Source organism: Micrasema longulum, unplaced genomic scaffold, assembly GCF_059751315.1.
Source record: "Micrasema longulum isolate JH-2025_06_02 unplaced genomic scaffold, ASM5975131v1 h1tg000429l, whole genome shotgun sequence".
In the NCBI taxonomy this organism is placed as follows: Eukaryota; Metazoa; Arthropoda; class Insecta; order Trichoptera; family Brachycentridae; genus Micrasema; species Micrasema longulum.
This window is the reverse complement of record NW_028277629.1, coordinates 710,743-735,276: the sequence shown is the minus strand read 5'-3', so window position 1 is coordinate 735,276 and position 24,534 is coordinate 710,743. Positions and strand designations below refer to the sequence as shown.

The 24,534-nt window shown below is 34.3% G+C and overlaps 1 protein-coding gene across 2 annotated transcripts in view; it reads left to right on the top strand.

The window, feature by feature from the left end:
* Crtc (CREB-regulated transcription coactivator) overlaps positions 1–24,534 on the top strand; it is a 91,273-nt gene that overhangs the window by 55,193 nt on the left and 11,546 nt on the right. Inside the window, exons 2-9 of one of the 2 annotated variants that reach the window (XM_088226400.1) lie at positions 3,174–3,370; positions 4,741–4,982; positions 6,593–6,683; positions 7,819–7,978; positions 9,455–9,592; positions 18,589–18,639; positions 20,867–20,971; positions 22,240–22,443. In XM_088226400.1, coding sequence (XP_088082526.1) covers positions 3,174–3,370; positions 4,741–4,982; positions 6,593–6,683; positions 7,819–7,978; positions 9,455–9,592; positions 18,589–18,639; positions 20,867–20,971; positions 22,240–22,443 — 1,188 coding nt within the window. The remainder of the gene's footprint in view (positions 1–3,173; positions 3,371–4,740; positions 4,983–6,592; positions 6,684–7,818; positions 7,979–9,454; positions 9,593–18,588; positions 18,640–20,866; positions 20,972–22,239; positions 22,444–24,534) is intronic. The other variant, XM_088226401.1, reaches the window with a different exon arrangement.

Sequence of the window (24,534 nt, the reverse complement as noted above, 5' to 3'; positions counted from 1 at the left end):
TATTTCGACGAAAACCTAATCATTTTTATATTAACTTGATTTTAGCCTGTAACATCATTTAAACGTGAATATGAATATCGACATGCATTTCAACAGAGATGGAGATCCTCTTGAAAGGAATATGGGAGTTCAGGCATTGACAATAATAATAATTGTTTAAACAAAATTCCTTATTTTCGTATCCAGTGCCTTATTTTAAATTTTTTTTTATACATAATAAAGAAAATATAATGAAAAATATTAATAAGAAAAAAATAACCTTCTAAATACAATAAATCCAAATTAAAGGTTTCAAAAAGTAGGATAAAAATAAATTACAGGGCCAGTCACTCGGCTGGTTAAAGTGATAAATTTACACGCTTAAAGACCGTTTATGTACACGTGGACAATACATTACTGTTTTGTCCCTACCATTGTCCACGTGTAAACGGCAATTTTTAGGACAAACATTGTTCCGAAACATCGCCACTAAGACGGGCGGGCAGACTATCTCCGCGGAAAATGATTACCCCCACCACCGCGTGCGGTCGCATTGTCCTCGTGTGAACACGCACGGACAGGACCTTGTGTCAATGGCGATTTGTTCGACGTGAACGTATCGCTCCCGTACATTTTTTCTACCGAAAATGGGGACAGATTTATTTATTATTTCGTTCGTTCTTTAACAATTCCAATACATCTTGGTACTAAATAAATAATATTTTTCGTGAACTCGCTCGTAATAAACGTCGTCGTGTATTCGTTTTTGCAGCGCTCACGTGTGAACTGCGGCCGATTTCTGATATTGAAATATATTTCAGTCTCGATAGAAAAGGTTTAAATTCAGTAATTCTTTACAAATATTTGTATGTGTTTAAAATATTGATAATCGATATTAGTTTTAGGAAAAAATTCGTCGCGTCCATTAAGACGCGTCATTAGACGATGTTTTTCAATGCTGCTGTTTTCTAAGGTATCTATTTTTTTAAATTTTTTTTTTTATTTCCTTCGAAAACGTAAATAAATATTTTTTTAATATATGAAGCAACTACCTTTGTGATATCAGTGATAGGTATATAACTTCGTAGATATTCACTTTTTATAAAATCACCCTATTTCAATTTCATATTTTTTAAGAAATATTTTTTTTATTACGTTTTTTCAAATTGATGCCGATATTCAAACAATGTTTTTGTGAAAGGTGTCGCATCCCTAGGATCGAGAGTCGCAAGGCGTTAGCATTGCACTAAAGTACACCGCCATCAGAATAAATATGAAATGTGCGAATTCGCATATTAATCTTCGCTGTGTTTTTCCAATGACCTTAGATATTTTTTTATGTTCACATTTTTTTTATTGCATTCAAATGCAATATTAATATTAAGTTGACTCACGTGCTTATTAGTGCTTGCTATGTCCCTTAGATGTCCGAGAGGTGTTTGATTTTAAATCGACCTTTTCATTAATTTTTTTATTAAAATGAATTCAACGGCAGGTTGGTACTCTTTTAATTCACATATTTTTGTCACACATGACCAGTCTGATGATGTCGCGAGAGCGCTAAAACCGGGACGAGAACTTTAAAAATAAACATAATGTTTTTCCCTCGGCTAATGTGGATCACTCCATTGAGAGAATATAATTTTAAACTCTTTAAAATTAAAAAAAAATTATATCCACCCTGTCATTCAATAAATTTTAATTTTAATCATAATTCCCCTAGCAAATTTAATTGTAATTGATTTGCACTTAATAATATTAAAAAACAAATTATTTTGTATGTTAAACTGAAGTGTTTGACAGTCATCTATTTATTTTATTTTATTCATACAAATACATAATAAAGTATTCCAATAAATACCATAAAATATAATAATAAAGTATTCCAAACGCTATGAGGCCAAGGGCCCTGTGTTGAGTTGGGATACAACATAATGGAACGTGGAAGCACGCACATAATTAAAATAATAGCAAAAATAAAAATGAAATATTATTACATAAACATAAATATATTTCAAAGGGCATCTGGACAACACGCTTAATAATATATATATCTATGCAATATCTCGCAGCAGTCTCCTGCAATGGTCTCTTCCCTTAGACAAAATCCAGACTTGTACACTCCTGAAAATGGCTTTCATTTTGGAGAACTTGATATCTATATTTGATATTTTTATGTCGTCTGCAAACAGGACAACTTCTACGTCCTAAAAAATAGAATCAATGTCATTAATAAAAATAAAAATAGTACTGTTTCCAAGTGACTTCCCTGTGGTAAACTGCTCGAAACGTAAAATGGATGTGATTTTGTCGAATTTACCTACATTAACATGTAATTTTCTATTAAATAAATAACTTAAAAACCACTCCAACATTTTTTTTAAATTATAAAACACCTGAGTAACGCATGCCGAGGACACTTCATATTATATATTTTTATTTACAAAATAATATACTTACATAGAAGTACAGTATTTATTTTTATTGTTTTTCTTCCATTATATTAAAGCAATTTATACTGCAGTAAAAGGACTAAAAATGATCCATTTTTGTACTATATTTAATAAAATATCTTGTAACATACATAATAATATATAGTCATCACCATATTTTTTGGGGAAACACTTTTGTAAGCTAATTCTGTCAAGATTTCAAATATACTGAAAGAGATCAGTTTGTATGTTCCCTATAACTATACTAGAGTGAGATCTCATGCACTATTTTATGCACCCGGAAGCCGTAAGAATGCGAGTCAGAATTCATCCATCTATACCGGAATTCGCTTGCTGAATACGGCTTCTACATATAACATGCACATACTTTTTTGTACGTATTGGCAGCTAGGCAGCTGTCTGCTTTCTGTTCATTAACTTTTCACGCCAAAAAGAAATATTTGCGTTCTTATACCCAAATATTTGATTTTGAGAGCCATTTTCAATGAGTTGTAAATAACTCACTATTAGAAAATGGGAATCAAATTGGCGTAGAGTGGGATTCGAACCACGGACCTTTGATCCGTGAGTCCGAGACACTAGCCACGGGACCACAACCTGATTCATTACGTAATGGATTAAATAATAATATAAACATTTTGATAATTTTGCCACTTTATTTTACTACTTACAGTGTAGCGTGTTGCACTTTTTACTAAATAATGGAAACTTCCCGTTAACATATTGAATTTGTTTATTTAGCCCGAGGAAAACCTTCAGTATGGAGCCTCGGCCGACCTCCACCCGCAGCAGCCTGGCGGAGGCGCGCGGGGGGCGGGAGGCGCTATGCCCGGCGGCTCCGTCCCCCGCGGCAGACCCGCCGGCGTGGGCCCCATGCGCGCCCGCCCTATGGACCGGAAGATAGACACCTCGCCCTATGGAAGCACAGTATACCTCAGGTAACGAACTTACCTATTCATTTTTATTTTAAGCGAGTAGCTTAAAGCTGATATTATGCTTAAATCAAGTTGACGAAAGTTAGTTGATGGCGTATTTAAAATTTTAAAAAACATATCCATCCCATTTTTTTAGTTTTTATAAAAAATATTTATCATTATAATTTTTTTGTTTTTTTTTTACCATATACATAAGAGGTAAAACAGAGTATTAATAAAATAAAGGATAATTAAATAGCAATGAAATACATATTAATAGTAAACAAAAAATCCCACAAAGGCATGGCACAGTGGGATTGTCCTTATTGATTTACTTGACAATTGTTGACTGCATTAATTTACGGGCTGTTTAACCCATCATGTAATGCAGACTATAAATATGAGCGAGCGGTCGGACCAATGTAATATATTCGCTTCATTAGTATGGTCCCCTCAATATAATGTATATATTAATCAAATTGAAAACATTCAAAAGAAATTTATAAGGAGCCTGGAATATCGTTTTGGCAACATTGAAAATGATTACGCAGCATCTTTGATCAATTTTAATATAGAATCACTACAAAAAAGGCGCCTTAGATATGATTTAATTTTTCTTTTCAAAATTCTCAATAATATAGTTGATTCGCCGTATCTTTTACAAAATATTGGTTTCCGTTGTCCTCTTCGCTATACTAGATTAAATTCCCTTTTTTATGTACCAACTTGTAAAAACAATTATACCTCGAATTCATTCATTAGACGTACCTGTAGAAATTATAACGGACTCAGTATTGATGTACACATTTTAAACTGCACGTTGCATTTGTACAGAAAATTTCTTCATGGGGTCGATTATTTGGGATAATTGCTGAATTTGCTGAATTGCTGCATCTTGAGTGGTTTATGCTATGTATATGTGCCGCATGTAATGTATATGTGTGTGTATGTTTTATATGTGCGTTCATGTGTGTACGTGGATGGCTTGGAGTGTACATTCGGTATTTTTATTTATTTTTTATTTTATTTTATTTTGGAAAGCCAACAGATTACAATGTTTATTAATTACAGTGTAGGTTAAATTATATATTAAGATCCTGCGTTAATCCTGATCCTGATTTTAATTTATTACCTCCATGGAAAGCGCAAATGTCAACAATTATTCTTTTCTCACTTAAAATTCTTATTTATTTTTTGTCACATTTAATGTTTATGTCTTTTTAATTCATGAAAACTTAATTGGTCTTTTTATGTTAAAAAATTGTTGTTTTTAATACTTATTTTGTATGACTGTATGTTTTCTGAATAAAATAAAATAAAAATATCCTTCCCGCACATTGCGCCTGTATATTTTGCTGTGACTCGATATTTAATTATTCATTTACGTTGTGCAGCCCGCCGCCCGACAGCAACTGGCGGCGCACCAACTCGGACAGCGCGCTGCACCAGTCCTCGGGCGCGGGGCCCGGCGCAGGGCACGGGGGGCAGTACGGGGGCCAATACGGGGGCCAGTACGCCGCGCACGCCGCGCCCCCGTCCCCGCTGCCCTGCGACTATCAGCACCTGTCGCAGCACCACTACTCGCACTCGCACCACGCGCTCGGCACCGCTCTGCTGCAGCATCCCCTCCGAAGAGGTGACTACAACTTTGTTGATGATTTCACCGTGATCAACTAAAAACTACTTTTTTTTTTATCATACTACAATTAATTATTTTTTAACATAAAATTAATTTAAGAGAACTTATTAGGGAAATCTATTCTATGGAGAACTATAAAATGTTCAAAATTTAATTTACACTGTTCATACTATATTACTTAAATTATTTTCTAAATTAGATTCTTGAGGTCCTGGGTTTGTTTCCTGGCAAGGGGGACGTGAAATATTGATTTTTGAAAAAAATTGCTGCAATATTTCATTATTCCTGAACCTAAAGCATAAGACTGATCACCTTACCTTCGTGTGACAGATGATCGAACAATGCTGAATTTTGTTTACTAATTCAGTGCTCTATGCACCACTGGGTGTGGAAAGGTGGATGAGGATTTGTTTGGGTAAATTTTAATATTTTGATTTTAACAGATTTGTTTTATTGTATTTTGTTGATGCTTCCATTAAGACAATTATTTTTTTTTTAAATAAAAAGTATGTGTCCTTAAGTGCCATGTAATTTGGATTCTCTGGAACGGGCATTTGCCTAAAATAGAACTTGCTACATTAAAATGTACCTGCGTAAAATAAAAAAAAATATATCATCATTGCACATTTGCCACAAAAACAGGCAAAAAAATTTTTTAGGCACAATAAGGTTCAGTGGTTTTTTTCTTTGTTAGACTTTAAATTAAGCCAAAAAAATATATGTGTCATTACCATCGCAACAATTTTTTAAAGCTTTGTAATTTTATGTATGTTTGTAGTTCATTGTTATATTTTAAAGGAATAAATAAAATTACTTTGTTTTATGAACCACTTTTTTTACTGTCACAACCGACTATTTTTGGCAACTCACGTCACGTCACTTGCCGTGACGTGACGTGAGTTGCCAAAACTAGTCGGTTGTGACAATAAAAAAAGTGGTTCATAAAACAAAGTAATTTTATTTATTCCTTACCAATTTTTTTAATCACTCTGCATGAGACATCACTAGTTCTCTTCGGTGAGTCGTCCTGATTGGTGGGGTGGCTTCCCGAAAATCGGAAATCTATCACAATACTTTCATTGGAGGATTTAGAAGAACACGTGACGTCATTTGAAGTAGTTCATTTTTATTATTTTTTTCATATATTTTAGAGATACTTCACGATACAATTAAATGCTTTAATTTTTACTATCTGCATGAAAACTTTTTTTATATCCAATTTACTATTGCACTGAACTTCCTCATTAAAATGTTAATGTTTAAATTTTCATAAACTTACTACAATTAAGTATTCACTAAAAAAGTAAATGTTTCCAAACATTTCTATTGAATATGTATCTTTTTTGGGTGATACCGAGTAAGTTGGATTCGTTCCGACGTTTCAGTTACCATGCAGGAGCAATCTTCAGGGTAACTGTGTCCACACAGCTTACAGATTTTCAAAAAAGATGCATATTGATAACAGCGACCGTAAAAATCTACGCACCTGTTTGTATTAAAGTCTGCGAGGTTTTTTGTTTCACCTGAACATTTTTGTGAAAAGCACATAGCCGATTTCCAGTATAATATATGTATTTGTGATACATCAAATAATTTGTCTTTTCTAGATGGGAATCTCGATGGGATGATATCAATGTTAGATGCTAATCCCAATAGGCCAAGATCATCGTGTGAAGTCCCGAGAGTTCCGGGGATTAAGTATGTATTCATAAATCATTTCATCGCCTTACAAAATCACACTTATATTTTCAAGGTTTTTCATTTACTGATAATTTTTCTGGGTTATTATGTGTATTGATAATATTTATTGTTAATGTAACCTAAATAATAGACACACATCACAATGACTAAAATAAAAACCAAATACCACCTATGCACAACACCTCCGTAACACATATTTCCTCTTTGGTTGCAAATCGTGACACCTAACTGGGCCCATGACAGCAAAATACCGAGTTTTGAGAACAGGTGTCTCAGAAGAATCTTGGGTGTGCGGTGGTTTGACTTTGTGAGGAACGAATAAATAATAAAACGAACCCAACAATTTCTGATGACTTGTACTCTGCGGATGCCTTCTGAAAGCCTTAACCACACTTATCTACTTTACGAGGCATCAGGTCCTGGACGTCCACTGCTAGCTGTTCCGTTCGTGTCAGAACTACGGGACGCGAACCTGCCTTGAGAGGTGGCGGGGATGCCTGAAGTGTCTTTGAGATCACTATATGCTCTACTAGGAAGTAGACATGATAGTAATTGAAAGGCCGTAAAAATTTATGACATTTTAATATTTTAGCTTTAAGTATCGTTTACACATGAACAATACAATAGATAGGACAATATTGTCTCGTCCCAGCTTCGTGTACAGCCGCGACCGCGCAGGACTAAACACTGGGAGAATACGAAAATTCACGGGGACAATGCGGCCGCGCACAGTGGTGGGGGTATCGTTAGGGGGTAATCATTGTGACAATGTCACTGAATAATATCTTGTTCTACGAATTGGTGTTTTCACATGGACAATGGTCTAATCCTAGGACAGAACAATATTGTATTGCCCACGTGTAAACAGCTTAAAACTTAATAATGATAATGGCGAGAAAGGCTGTCCATAAATTCTTAATGTGAATGACAAAAATTTATATGAATATATGTTCTTTTTTGAGAGTATAATTTGCAACAAGATCTGCCGAAACTAGGCTCTGGCTTGTCAGTATAAAAAAACTTTACGCACAAGTCACACTCTGACATAATGACTATTGTTTAGGAATTTAAATATGGTAAACGTGTCCATGTAAATGATGATTACATGCGTGTTTGTTTTGTGTGTTTGAAGTATATACCCCTCGGCGCACGACTCGGGAGGGGTCCAGATACCCGTCAGCAGCAACACCGGTTCCCTGCCCGACCTCACCTCCGTTCACTTCCCCTCGCCGCAGCTGCACTCGCACGTCCTGGAGAGAGAACCCCCCGACCACAACACGCCCTACAGCAATGTGAGTACCCCTACATATTCCATCCTTGATATTTATGATTTTATTATTTATGTTCGAGCGACATTGTGTATTTTATTTTATTAGTAAAATCCTCAAAAGGGAAAACGTGTGGAGATAAGTTTACCTCCCAGTGTAGTGGTTGGTGCGTTACCTACCCTGCTTGAGGGTTCGATTCCTGGAAAAATCTATTTGACGAATTTGTTGTAATGATGGTTTAAAAATGCAATATTTGGATGCCCAATTTAAAAAAATGCCTAAGTCCATTTTTGTAGTTCTGAGATATTCCAAGTTAAAGTGTTCATTTTGCTACTGAAATGTTAAATGACAGAATTTTAGAAAATTGAAAATACGTATTGTAAAGTTTTTCTTCTTCTTTATTTTAAGATAAAAAAATGCAAAATTGTTACATGTTTAGTTACAAAATCATTGTTTGTAAAAAAGTGCACTTAAGCCTAAGGTCAGGAATTGTTTTTCAGTAAAAAAAACTCTCGGACTAAGAGATTTTTAGGACTTTTAGGATTTTTCGACATTGAAATAATATTTTTAAAATCATTTTTCGACATGGGTATTCTTTATTGAAAAATTAATTAGGTAAATGTATAGTTCACAAAATGCTCTACACGGCAGTGTTGCCAACTCAAAACTGATAAAATTGGACTTAGGCATTTTTTAAAATTGGGCATCATCCATTTACTGTCTCTAATAAACTATTGTGTTTTTAAAAAATAAATAGTAAAAATATTTTTTGTACACTGGCGATCTTAATACCAAATAGCAATTTCTTCCAATCAACCAGTAAAATAAAAGCATAATATCAAAATGGGATAAGCCATGTTAGATGGCGACTAATCTAACTAGAGTACATTCCAGATTAATGTTCAAATGCTCTAGAGTTTGTTATATAGATATATTCCCCGGGCACGTATTACAATGGGAAATTAACATTTATCTACAAAGTAAAATGAAGTTTTCTGTATGAAAAATAAAATATGAATACAATTTTTTTTTCTAAAAATGTTTCACTTCATTTTTTATAATTATACTATATGAAATATTTTTTATATAAAATTTATTTAAGAGTGCTTCTCACTAGAAAAAAACTTGTTCTAAGGAGAATCTTATAGGTTACCATTGAAGATACTTTAAATTTTCATACGAATTTTACTTTGTACCGTCTTGATATGTACCGATTGAGATAGTGTTTGTAATCACGGCCCTGGATATAAAAAAACATAATATATTATCGTAAGTTAGTACATTTTTTTCAATGTTAGAGATACGCATTATTAAGAGAATAATACATTTGCCACTACGGAATGTACTGGAAGTGAAATAATACATTAAAAAATGTTTTGTTAGAAAAGGGAAAAAAAAATGTTTTTTGTGTATTGATTTTGAAAAAAAATTGATTATTGAAATAAAATACAAATAAATAGTTGCGCGATGATTATTAAGCGCTCTGGTTGGTGATTCCAGAGTCCAGCATCTGCCTCCCCCGCCACCCTGTCCCCTACCTCAGTGGGCGCGGGGCGGGGGCCCTCTCCCCACCACTCCCCCCGCCACTCGCCGCACGGCAGTCCCACCACGCCCACGCACTACGCGAACCACCACCAGGTTAGTGCCAAACTGCCGAGCGAAGGTGAAAAATTATCATCGCACCGTGCTCGGGGTATTGCATCTTGCACTTATCTCGGTATTAATTTTTTAACTCTTTAAAGACCGCGCTTCAAAATCCCCTTAGACACGATGCTGTAACTTCGTGTTACATTTTAAGCAAAAGACGAGTGATTTGAAATATAGTTATTTGAAAACAAACAATTTTAATATATCGTCACTCTAACTTGTAAAACTCGTATGTCCGCAAACGGTAAAAAATGATATTATGTTGTTTTTTGTTAGGGCTTTAAATAATGTGTGTAAAACTTGTACATTTGTAATGTTGCATATTTAGAAAGAAAAAAAACTTCGCTGCTGAAGTAAAAAACTGATTGTACTCTCCCTGAACAAAACTATGTTTGGGACTTACAAGTAAGCGGACGATATACTATTTAATATTCTGTCTTTTTTCATTTATAAAAATAATCGGATGATATATGTCGACTTAGCAAAATATGACTTCATAATTTATATAAAAGTAATGACGTCATAGCCACACGAGGGCTAACACGTTCGCGGACACTTATTTATTATAGGATCCACTCATACGGACACATATCCCAACTTCTTAATTTTTGAGTATTTAATTTCCGATTGGACCGCAGTCGATGGTTTAAAGTGAATCTTATCTGACTGGCATTCTGAGACACTTTTGTTGCTGACTGTTTTTTTATAGAGACACAATATCTCCTACCATATAATTACTTCAGTTTCATGTAGACTATAAAACAGCCTAAGATTTGACCCGAAAATTATTGTACAAGAAACACACATTTACACATTTGTCCGAGTATTATAATATTCGTCGTGTATCCCTTTTCTTGACATTTTTTGCAAAAATGTAATTAACTTAGCCACTCGTAACTAGTTTCTTGTAGAAGTATTTTGTTTATAAATATGTTATTCTGCATGAGTAGACATTCCTAATAGTGTTGATATTTTGAATAACAGATAATAACAACTCTTATTGCTGTAGTGATGAAATTTTAATTCTGTGTTGTATTATAAATAGAGGCAACTAATAAATTTGTGTAAATTATTAAACTGAAATTAGTTTGAGCATGAATTTATTTCAGCAGATATGATTTTACAAAAAATATACATTTTATTTTGACCTTTGTGGTTCTTAAACCGATGTTTGTTTTCTATGTTTTACAATTATTTCTATTTGAAATTACTTGTTCATGCTTTTTGAAGTTAAAAGATTCTAAAATGTATGATAATGTAACACATTGGCGAGATGACAGTCTTATGCCCATATTCAGATAGAAAACTTAAGGTGGAAAAAGTACATTCTACTGTTCTCACCTTCAAGTTTTTCTCCTCATGTGAGATTAAAATCTATTGGTGTTAACATAAATTGTACCTGTTTTTTCCGAGTTTAAAAATGACCACCAAATTTTAAACAAAATGGTTAAAGACCACTTACCCACGGACAATACAATATCGTTCTGTCCCACTCTAATTTTTTTCCAAATGAAGAGAACACAATTAAATTATAACAAATTAGTCAATAATGTATTCTCCTTCATTATTTTACAATAAATTAGTTAATAATTCGTAGCATTTTCACTGTACACTGTGCAAATATCGCGAGTATCTTTGGCGGCTTTATTCCCTCGATTGAACGCGAACAGAAGGAGATGTCGAAAATGGTCACTTTCGTCTTCTTGACATTCCATTTTGAAGCCTTGTAATCAAATAAAATAACATACGTAACATAAAAGCAAATACAATATCATGTAGAGCAAAAAAATCTTCAAAATAACGTATAACCTTTACCATTTTGTTTTACTTTTGGTGCCCATTTTTAAATTTGGAAAAAAATGGACACAACTTAGGTAAACACCTAATACTTTTCTCACCTTGCGTTTTGTCTCTGAATGCATCGCACTTCAGACGCCAGTCCCGAGACAACCAAAGTCAATATTTCATTTCAAACTTTATCGGGAGACCACTAGGCCACGAGGCGGACTGAGCTCCATTCAATTTCCTTTGAATGGAAAACTTTTGTCCGAGGTTCCGGGTTCTGTATCCCTTATTCCTTATTCCGTTCGGACACGAGGAATATATTTTTTAATGTAAAATTTATATTCGAAGCACTGACTTTGTAATTGTTTACATAAAATTGAAATAAAAACGCTTTGTTTTTTACTATTTATTATTTATTTAATTACCAACTGGTTTCGAAGCTAAACATGCTCCCTTATCAACCCCCCCCCACTCTTCACTCTGTACATCCACAAACACAAAATACTGCTTGACAAAAAGACTCCATATCGATTGTGGAAAGGTAAAAGTTCCTAAGCGATATAGAGCCAACTTTACAGAAGAGCCAATGACAGTTTTTTTTTAATTAATAAAAAACTTCGTATTTTAAATTTTTATTTAAATTCTGTAGGAATCACGCCAAAATAATAAGTATTTGGGGCATTCTATATAAAATGGGAAAATTACGTACATTTTTTATTTCCGTGTATCACCTCTAATTTAATAATACATACAGCTAAACGTCTTTATTTTATAAATCTATACAAAAATATTTTTCGAAATAAGAAATAATCACTTTTTTGTCTATGGAAATTATTATTTCACACAGAGTTACTATTTTGTACATATTTTCTAGTCACAAAGCCCTGTACCACCAGTCAGATTTTTTTCCCCTGCATCTATTATTAGACTTTATAACACGTCTGGTCATATTGCAAATATATTTATTGATTCAATTCATACATCACATACTGTAAAAGCACTAGGAAATTAAAGGAATACAGTGTCATTGGTTACACGGGTTGACAAGCACTGACTTTACAGATTGAGAGGCGGTGAAGTTATTGTTTCACGACACGGGGTTATTTATGGTTCCGGGTTGGCCAAAACACACGGTGCTTCGGCCAGCCGAACTATCTCTTCCGTCTCACACCGTATTCAGAAGTTGGCCAAAGCGCCTAACAGCCAGCATTCGTACTTCACTGAGTAGGTACCGGTGATCAATTACTGGGATCCGAGTAATCAGATTATATGTCTGACCAAAGTACCCGGTTGAACCAAATAAGGTAAGCGACCAGGTGGCAGAGGCCGATCAGTACAACATGATCTTACGGAGCGAGAGCCAAGACGTGTCCTAGTACCAGAAAGTTTCAAATAAGCTAGGAGGAATCCCGAGTAGGTGTCTTTACTGGAGAGAACCAAGAAGATAGGTAAGCAAAATGGTAGAAGACGACCCGGCTTAGTCTGACTTCTAGAGCTAGGATCTGCCTTATAAAGGTCAAAATTAAGGGGAGATGACAAATTTAGGGGTCTCACGGGGCACGGGGTCAGCGCGGGTGGCTGAAGGGTATCGCGATGGAATGCGATAGAATTTGCAAACCTACTGCACATGTTAGAGGAGTTGTTAATACGTAACTGTGATGTAGGAATAGGATAGCAATATGTGAAAAAATGTATGGGGATTAAAACAGGTGCTATAACTTCTATTTTATTAAAACAAAACTGTTCAATATTACATGCTTTACAACATAAATAATATCTCCTTCATATTGAGTAGTTTGGCTTAAATTCATCTTCACGTGCACAAAGGTAGAATAGTGGAATTTCTCAGTGCCCCATCAGTCGTCGCCGAATAATAGTTACACGGAACATATTGACTGTTTGGCTTTTTCTTAAAAGCAGTATAATAAAATGGTTATTTATCTTGTTTAAAAAGTATGTATATTTTACTATTGTATGAATTCTGATGACATAGTTACAACCCAAACTTGGTCAGATTCTGGAATCGAATATCCCACCAGTCAAAATGGAATGAAAAAAAAACTTTTATTGGCTCTTCTGTAAAGCTGCTACATGTCGCTTAGGATTTTTTTCCTTTTCACTCTCGATATGTATTAGATATAATAAAAATAATAAATTTTGACAATTTTTATAGCGCCGTTTTCGTGAGTAATCACTTCAAGCGCTGTACATTATACTTAATTGTAATGTTTGAATAATTAATGATACACTAAGTTATCCCATGTTGGGTCATTATCAAGTACTCTTTATTATTGTTGTAAAAACACTTTGACTTTACACTTATGCACAGATCATATTTATCCAGACAAGTACCTACTCAGTGTTGCTATAATACATAACATACCTTTCCATTTAAGTTAGTAACAAGCTAACCATAATCTAATAACACAATAAACAAATAAAACAATAAATCATAACATAAATGTTCTTCATTTCATATAAATTTCCGGTGCCTCATTTCTTGGTAGTTTGTCACTACCTTGGGCTACCTCCGATTCTTCTATACTTCGCATTCTTTTCAATGCCTTCCCTGCTTGCATGTTTGCTTCTTCTGAGGTGCTTGGAATTCCTATAATATCTGCCCACCTCTCCTGCGGAGGGATCTCCACCATATCATCTTCCTCTTCTTCTTCTTCTCTACTATATTGAGGTTTAAATTCCTCCATTCTGGCATTTTCCTGGACCTCATTGTCTTCTCCATGTTTTAATTGATTTACATGCCTTCTTTGTGTGTCGCCATTATCTAGTTTTATTTCATAATTAGACGTACCAATAATTTTTGATATAACTCCTTTACTCCATTTATTAGACTTTCCGTACTGTCTGGCCCACACTTTTTCATTTACATTAAAATCACGTATTTCCACATTTTGATTATATTCTTTTTGGAATGTCTGTTTAGTAATATCTGCATGTGGATGAAACTTATCAAATCTTGTTCTAAATTGTCTTTTATTTAACATTTCTGCGGGTGTTTTCCCTGTGCTTGTATTTGGTGTCGTTCTCAAATTATATAATATTCGCGGCAACTTTACAGACCATGGTAAATTACTCATTTTTCTTAACTTTGATTTAAAGATTTGGACGTATCTCTCTGCTTGTCCATTCGTTGCTGGATGGTAAGGTGCTGTCTTCACATGTCTGATATTGTTCTCTTTTAGGAAGCTACCAAATACCTCCGATGTGAATGCTGTACCATTATCAGATACCAAAGTTTCTGGCAACCCTTGCGTTGCAAAAATATCCCTTAACGTAGCAATTACTGTATTACTTGATACGTCTTTAGCAATTTTAATTTCTGGCCATTTGCTGTAGGCATCTACCAAAATTAAAAACTGCCTACCTGCAAAAGGTCCAAAAAAGTCTATATGCAATCTTGCCCATGGTTTACTTGGTGTAATCCACTGATGTTTGATTGAGTTAGGTTGCTTTCCTTGCTCTTGACAAATATCACATCTGCCCGTTGTTTTCTCAATATCAGCGTCTAACCCTGGCCAATAGAAATAACTTCTTGCTATTGCTTTGGATATGACGATGCCATCGTGTGATTCATGTAATAATTTTAATAGATTGCTTCTCATTGACAATGGTATGATGACTCTACTACCATACAACAAGCAGTTTCTTTGAATAGATAATCCATCCCTTTTTTTATGATACACTTTGGCTTCCTGTTCAACGTTTTCTGGCCATCCTTTTAATACGTTATAATATACTTTTGATAGCACTTTATCCTTACGAGTGGCTTCCGCAATATCTCTACAATCGTATGGGAATGTTGTTGGAGTATCTTCCAAAAGTAAGACTTCTGCTGGATCTCCTGGTTCTTTTATTTCTTGTTCTACCGGCCATCTGCTTAAAGCATCCGCATTGCCAATCTTATTTCCCGGTCGATGCTCAATACAATAACTATAATTATTTAGAGTCAAAACCCATCTCAACATTCTAGGTGATAATACTTCTGGCATTCGTTTTTCTGCATTGAAAATACCTAACAAAGGCTTATGATCGGTTATTATTTTGAAATCTCTTCCATATAGAAATTGCTGAAACTTCTGTACCCCAAACATTATCGCCAATGCCTCTTTATCTATTTGAGCATATCTTCGTTCATGTATGTGCATCGTTCTAGATGCCATCATTATAGGCTTTTCATTTCCATCTGGCATCACATGTGACAAAATAGCTCCAACACCATATTCACTTGCATCACAGCACAATACCAAAGGCTTATTACTATCATAATGAACCAAGGTGCACTCTCCTGTTAATTTTTTTTTGGCTTCTTCAAATGCATTCTGTTCCTTTTTTGTCCACTTCCACTCCTTGTTGTTGTCTAACAATCTGTATAATGGCTCTAATGTATCTGATTTTTCTGGAATAAATCTTTCATAAAATGTATATAAACCTAAAAATGCTCTAAGTTCCTTAGTATTACGAGGTGTTGGTGCCACCTGTATACATTTTACTTTCTCTTCCGTTGGGTGTATTCCCTTATCATCAATTAGATATCCTAGATATTTAACTCTATTTGTTCCAAATAAACATTTTTTTTCATTAAGGTGCAGTCCATTCTGGTGTAGGATTTTCAACACTTTCTCCAACCTATGATTATGTTCATTCCAATCTTTTCCTGATATTAATATATCATCTAACATAACTGATACGCCCTCTATATTTGCTAGTGATGTGGACATTAATCTTTGAAATATGCCCGGACATGTTTTAACTCCAAAAGGTAACCTATGCATTGTAAATAGTCCCTTAGGTGTATTTAATGTTAACAATTTGGCTGTCTCATCATCCACTTCCACTTGCAAATATGCTCTATCTAAATCTAATTTTGTGAAGATTTTACCTCCCGCTATTGTTGATAATGCTTCATTTATTGTGGGTAAAGGATATGTATCTAAATTAGTTGCTTTGTTGATAGTACATCTATAATCCCCACATAATCTTATACTACCATCTTGTTTAACAATTGGTACTATGGGCGTCGCCCATTCTGAATATGTTATTGGTTTTAATATTCCATCTTCCGTCATTTTGTCTATTTCAGTATTAATTTTTTCTCTTAGCGCCAGTGGTGTGGGTCTACATTTCATGAATATGGGTGTAGACTTTCCTTCTAGTAATTGTATTGACACTTTCGGTCCCTTATACTTTCCCAATCCTTCATTAAACATATCTCTATACATTTTTTTTATATCTTCCAGAAGCAGTCTGTCTGTTGTGATATTGTGTATCTCATGAATTCCTTCAACTGTGATTCCCAAGTCTGCAAACCATGCTCGTCCAAGTAGACTCGGCCCACTTCCTTTTGCTACTAACAGAGTTAACATCTGTTTATTTCCATTATATTGGACTTCTACCAACATCTCTCCCATAATCTCTAATCTACTTTTCGTCCAGGTTTGGAGTTTGGCATTATTGGGCCTCAATTCAGGTCCTCTCTTTGGCCACAACTCTCGATAATATGTGTAACTTATGATGGATGCGCTAGCTCCTGAATCTACTTGCATATCCACCTTGACTCCGTTTATACCGAGTGTTACATAATATGGAGTCACCTTTGCACTCCCCCATGCATGATACACGCCACACATGTCATCGCCGTTTTCCTCTACATTATTATTATTATATTTATTTTTAAAACAAATTCTTTGTATGTGTCCTCTTTTCATACATAACCTGCAAATTGCCTCTTTGAAACGGCACTCGCCTCTATGTTTCTTTCCACAATGTTTACACTCATATATCTGCATATTATTTTTCTTATTCACACTTATTTTGTTTATTTCCATCGGCTCGCTATTATCTTCACTGCTCAAGGTTGAAAGATGTATTGTCTTCAAGCCCCTTTTTGCACTTTCAAAAGCTTGACAGATTTCTACTGCTCTTTCATAAGTTAATTTCTCTCTCGTTAATAAGTCTTGTTGCAAATTTTTGTCATTCACGCCGCAAACCAATCTATCTCTTAATGTCCTTTGTAAATCCATGAAATTACAATGCTTACTTATTTTTTTTAACTCTATAATGTAGGCATTTATTGACTCCTCAACTTTCTGTTGCCGGTTGTGAAATTTGTAAGATTGTATGATTTCGTTAGGCTCTTTATTGTAGTGTTTGTTTAATACATGCAGAATTTCTTCAAATGTAACTTCTCTGATGTTTTTAGGTAATATTAACGCTACTAACTGGTCGTAGGTTTCTTCTCCACAGTTTGCTAACAGGTTGGCCTTTTTGACATTTTCTTCTAGTATTTGATTTGCTTCCAGAGCAAAACAAAATCTGTCGATATAATGGCTCCAGGTTTTACCTGGGCCATATTCACTAAATCTTAGTGCCATTTTCCTCGTCGCCAATGTAATGTTTGAATAATTAATGATACACTAAGTTATCCCATGTTGGGTCATTATCAAGTACTCTTTATTATTGTTGTAAAAACACTTTGACTTTACACTTATGCACAGATCATATTTATCCAGACAAGTACCTACTCAGTGTTGCTATAATACATAACATTAATAAAAAATATTCAATAAGGTCTATCTACAGGCCAACTCTTAATTACTATTTACTCACAGACAAATTTTACAAATCATGTAATACACATATTTTGTTTGTACTTCTAAAAATTGCATCTAAAAAATAGCACTTTTCAAATCAGGAAATGATTTCACAAATTAACAATTTTTAATTTTTTCTGAAAAGCGATTCTGTTGCACAATTTCGAACTTCTGGAGGTAGAGCATTCCACGCTAAATGTCCGGCTATTGCAAATAGCCGGACATATGTAGACACAATCAAAATTATAAAATATATATGACTATTCATTTCTAAACTCTATACCTTGTAGCTTCGAAACCAGTCGGTAATTAAATAAATAAATAATAATTGGTAAAAAGCAAAGCGTTTTTATTTTAATTATAATATCAAGTTATGTTCATATAAATGGGTATACTATGTTCGTGACAAGTACATTATATTAATGTCTGTATGTATTTTCCTACTCTGATTTTGTCGTATCTCTGCACAGTGTTGAAGTAAAGGATTTTGTGTTTCCCGCTTATTTTGTTGTCAATCTGAGCTTTACTTTTATTTTGCTGTTGTTCTTATGTTTTTAGCTTTGTCTTGTAGTTCATGTTTGGTGTGTATTTCAGAATCACTTGTCTGTGCCAAATACAAATACTAGGTATCTTCATCACAGTAAGGTTTGTTCTTCTTTTATGATTTGGCTTATTTTTATTTCATCCACAATCATTCTACGCACGCTTCCCACACCAAAATATATCAACATTACTTACTAATACTTCTAATATTTAAATACTAATATTTTTATTATTCTTTACCATTAGCGAATATTTGAAATTGTCCCAATTTAAATTTAAGTACTGATTAATGTATTAAATAAATAATTCATAATATGTTAATGAATTGTCGCAGTTTTGAGAATAATCTTTACGTCGTAGCACCAATATTTATCAGCTAGGTTAATGAAACCTTCGAGATAAACAAACACTTGTAATAACATTGTAAATAAATCCCGTAAGTCCGCATTGTAGAACCAGGTTTTGGTCCTGTGGCTATTGCTGCGGATTCACGGATAAGAGGTCCGAGGTTCGAACCCCGCTGTGTCACAACATAATCCCCACTTTCTAATAGTGAGTTATTTACAATTCGGTAAAAATGGCTCCGAAAATTGAATTATTTAACTAAATCATAAGAACTCATTCATTTCCTTTTTATAAAAAAAATGGAGTATTTTATTAAAATATTTTGACCCATTTTTTTAGTGCAATTTAAAAATATCATGAATTCATAAATAATAAATGTCTAAAACACAATAAGTATCTTTAAAATTACAACTTAAACACGAAAATGGCAGCAATAAATGTTCGTACATCAAACTGTTTGTAAAATTACAACCAAAAAACACAAAAATCGTTGGAATAAATGTTTGTAAAGCAGAAATACACAAATTGTCTTTAAATATTACAACTAAAAAAACACAAAAATGGCGAAAATAATTTTATCTATTGATTTAACTTACCAACAAGTTAGTATATTGATAGAGACTATCTTCAGACTCTTGAGCTGTCAATTTTCAATGGGGATTGCAATTTTTTCCAACCAACAAGTTGATATAATGAAATTCATGAGCTGTCAAAAACACGAAAATGGTGGCAATAAATGTCCGCAAAACACAATAAACTGTCTTTAAAATTACAAATTACTCAGACAAAAAAGTTGATATAATGATATAATGAATGAGACTAACTTCAGACTCTCGAGCTGTCGGTTTTCAGTGCGGATTGCAAATTTCTCCGACGTTAATTGCGGGGAAAAAATGTAAAACTGGCTTTTAAATGTACTAAAAAATTAAAAATTCAATGGAACTTCAAAAATTATACGTAAATCGCAGGAAAACGCAAATTGCGAGGACGTGATTTCGGGGTCCGGAGACAAATTAAAAATTAACCTGAAAAAGCACACGATGACTACACTAACCAGCGAGACATAATATGACTAGACCGTGTAATTATATTATTATCAAATTAATGTAAAAATCCAATTGATTATGAATGTTCATGTTTTTCTCTGATTGTCACACCACTTGTTGATGCGCCGTACGCCGTATGCCGTATACTACACACCGCTTGCCGACAATTTTACTGCCTCTGCATTCCCAGTCATTCTCTATCCTGTTTTCATATTACGCGATGCACTGCCACAGGACTACATATTTCCATTTAAACTTTATCATTTCATACGCATCTTTTGTTTTATTACGACAATTCATATAGTTTTTTTTTTTAAATGTCAAAAACATTTTTGTCCGAATAAGTAAAGGTTTCGGGAATCAGCATTATATTTATCTTCCGATCAAAACCTTAACACCGCGGCACTCTTTATGTCGAGTATGCTATTATGCGAAATATACAATACATACCAATATATTTAGAGAAAAGTATCGGCGAAATTGATACCAGTACGGATAATGTATTTTTAAAAATGTGGAAACTGTAAATAAGACAACTTACATAAATTATATTCATTAAAATAGTAAACAGACAGAAAATTTAAATTAACAATAATAATTTTTGGGATTGCCGGGATTCCCCGATTGTACCTCGTTTATAGCGTTACAAATTAAATAATAGTCAAACTATCTTACATTCACATGAGTTTTCTAAAGGGCAAAATTCGAAACATATCAGTGTATCGGCAAATAAAAATTGCCGATTGCGATACACCGGAAGCACCAAAATAGTACCAATATATCGGTGTCGGATGCATCCTGATGTTTTTTTTCATCATGGAATAGCCAAATACAATATAATATGTACCTTTAAATATCTACGCAAAGTGCCATGGTGTAAGAATTAAAGTACAAATTATTTATATGTACACAAAATAAGTGTCCGGTTTTGGTTACAGGGTGTCACATTAGAGAGCCCGTGGATGCAAGGAACCTATCAGCAGCAGTGTAGTCCACCCTCGTTACATTCATCTCACTCTAATATTAATATGCCATCGCCCACTGTGAGTATTCATCGTATATTTCACTATATAAATTAGACAGCATGTGTCGCACTCGAAATATAAATACAAATTTGCACATGATTACAACGCCAGCGCTGCTATTTTGAACGTTTTCGTGGCCGTAGAAAACACTTTTATTTTCATACTAAATATGCACTATGAAAGCGTTTTCTACGGCGGCGAGAGCGTTCATAATACCAGGTTTACTAGTATGGAAAAGCTAGCTGTCCCTAAATATTGAAATAAATATGAAAAAAGGATAGCCAATACAGTATACCTAAATTATATAACATGTTACCAAACAATATTAAGGAGTTGAATACAAGAGTGAGACGTATGCTCTTTTTGTGACTGATGTAAAAAGTTTTTGTGTTAATAATAATTTTAAATAAAATATGGTAAATATTTTAAAATAAAACTGACAAGGAAAATTATAAAAAATGGTTGCAAACATATTCAAATGCAGATGAACATTCTTATTTTTCCACAATATTAAATTTGGATTAAAGAAACCTTTTTACACACTTAAAATTTTTTCGCGTAACATTCTATTTCACAAATAATTGCCACTTTTTGACGAATTGAGAGCCACTTCCTCTTGTTAGAACACATGTTTATAATTCAAGGGTTAGTTTTTAACTGATGTGACATCACTCATTTATTTATTTATATTTGGATAATTTATATAGCGCCGTTTTTGTGAAAATCACCTCAAGGGCGCTGTAATGTTTATTTTACATTTCAGCTCAACACAGGTTTTTACCTAAAGAGCTGAAATACATACAACCAAATGTAACTTAATTCCTGTATTTGAAAATAAATTAAAAATAAATTATGCACTGACTTTAGAACATTAAAAAAATACATGCAATTTCAACCATACGTGTCAGCAAAAATTCCAATTAGGTACTCAGATGTTTACATAGTGTCATAAACGTAATCCGATCCCGACACCCAGCGTCATCGGTACTAAGTTCTCTTCCGCTTGTTCTCTGTCAATTCTGCCAATTGGTCCGTTTACAGTAAGCAAACCGGATATCTTTCACAGCTCTTATCATTGGTTGATTCATATGAACCAGCGGCGTCGTTCAAAGTAGTTTTTACCAAAATATTTAAATTATTTTTTTGTACATTTTCAAGAAACTTAACTGTACAATTTAATGCTCCAATTTTTACCGCGGGCGAGAAAGCATTTATTGTATCCAATTTCCCATAGGGACACAGAAAGCCTATGGAACAACGTCTTCACGCATTCAAATGTTTTACAGATGGGCGTATCACCGGTTCAGGTGGCCTCCAGCAACAACGGGGGCTACCGGAGCCCGCGCAGCCCAGGCAGCAGCCCCGGGGGCCCGGGGGGCGGCGGCGCGGCGGGGGGAGGGGGAGGAGACAGTCCGCACGACACTTACGCGCAGGCCGACAATTACTACATCAACCAGGCCCTGCAGCATCACTTCGAGCAGTTCTCCATGGTGAGATATCCACTGATGTTTGAGTTTCTTAGCCATTCAACACCTTCGCGGTCACTCTTTTCTCATAGGATCCACTCATATGGACTCGTATCGTCGTCTTAATTTGAATACAACGTATGTCAATAAATGATAACTTTTAATAAGACAATATAAACTTCATGAATCAGTCATTTTGTATAAAACTTTAGTGTTTTTTTTCTAAATATTTTGGATTTAAATTATACATGATTTTTGAGTGTTTTATCCAAACTACTGTACTACTGACCGCCTACTGAGTTACGCTGTATTGCAAGGAATATATGAAGGTTTTAGACGCAAACTTAGAAATCTCCACCAAAAATGGAAAAGTAGTTATTGATGCACAAAACAAACTATACTTAAAAACCGACCTACCTAAATAATAGCGTAATTCAAAACCTTCTCTAAATCTTGCAAAAACAGATTTCAATTATACTACTTGACACCACAAACTTAGCATTCGCCATTGAGTTAGTGAAGCATAGTTAGAAATCTCACAATTATTTTTCAAAGTTTTTTGCAAATATCATATCTCAGTAACTCCTTCAATGGAGATTTCTAAGTTTGCTTATAATACCCTCATATATGTCTTTTGAGATGAAACTGTTTTTTCTTTTTCTGTTTTCTTTCTACAATTTCTTAGTTCAAATGGCAAAGATAGAGATGGTATTATGTGTGGTGAAAAATATTTAATTACTATCTCAAATATATAAAAAAATGACTCGTGTTCAACCAACAATATTTTCAGTTTGTCCAAATTTTCGTAGACAAGGACTGGATTCAACTCCCTGGGAAGCTGTTAACATTAACATATTACAACAGAGATGAAGAACATTTAAGAGAAGGCAACATAGAAGTCTAGACATCATCATCACTTTACACACTGTGTAACATTCACCATTCTGCCCATATTTGAACATCTATATTCCTTCAATTCTTTCATCTGTTGAAGTTTATGAAGTTAAAAAGCTGTTAAAATATGGGCAGAATGGTGAATGTTACACAGTGTGTAAAGTGGCCACTTAAACCAGCCAATGACAGGTCATAAGCCCTGTAGATGCCTAGACTTCTATGTTGCCTTCTCTTGAATGTTCTTCATCTCTGTTGTAATTAGTTTTTGTAATATTTCATTCCTGTAATAGTAGTAGCTGATGGTTTGAAGTAAAACTCATTTGACCAACATACTGCGACACTTGTTGTTTCTCAAATGGACACAACATCTCATCTCTTCCCGCCATATACTTCTGTTTCATGCAAGCTACGGCCGTCTTTTCACTAACCAAGTTATTTTCTAAATGAGAGACGCGGTTTTGACGGCCACAGCCGGCATAGCACCAAACTTGTTAAATAAACGAGACGGGTTATGGTTCAGTGGTTAGTGTCGCAATCTCCAGATCGGGAGGTCCAGGGTTCAAACCCCGCTCTACCACAACTTGTTTATGATTTTTGAACAAGGTTATTTACTAATGAACAAAAATGGTCCCGAAATCAGAATATTTGGGTAAATGGGTTATTTCATTTTAAAAATACAAATTGACTTTTTCTGGGTGTCATTTGCACTTTTTAGCTGATTTTATGGATAACACTGCAGCATCTGTCATCATGATGATGATACTGATGATGGAATCATCGATGCGATCCAAAATGCATTGCAGTCTGTTTAGTACAAAATAGCATTTATCGATATTATTCCTGGCCGATTACCTTTCTTTCCCACCCTTCCCTTGACCCATTCTTATGGTACCTACCTAACATCAAGATAGAAGATTTATAAAAAAGAGCATTTGGATTTGGAACAAAATAAACAAAATTTTCACATTGCATAAGAATTCGTGGAATCATCGCATGTCGTTGTTAATCATCAATCGTTAAATATCATAATCATAGTGAACTTTCATCACCCAGTGCACCATTATTGAAAAACACCCTCATCGCATCAAAGGTAGGTCCATTCCAGTGCTCCTTTCCTTTACCATAATACTTTAACTTTGTACAAAATGGAATGATATTCATTTTACATTATACAGTTCGCTTTTTGTTAAAATTTGGGTTTATATCCGGCTCAAAGGACAC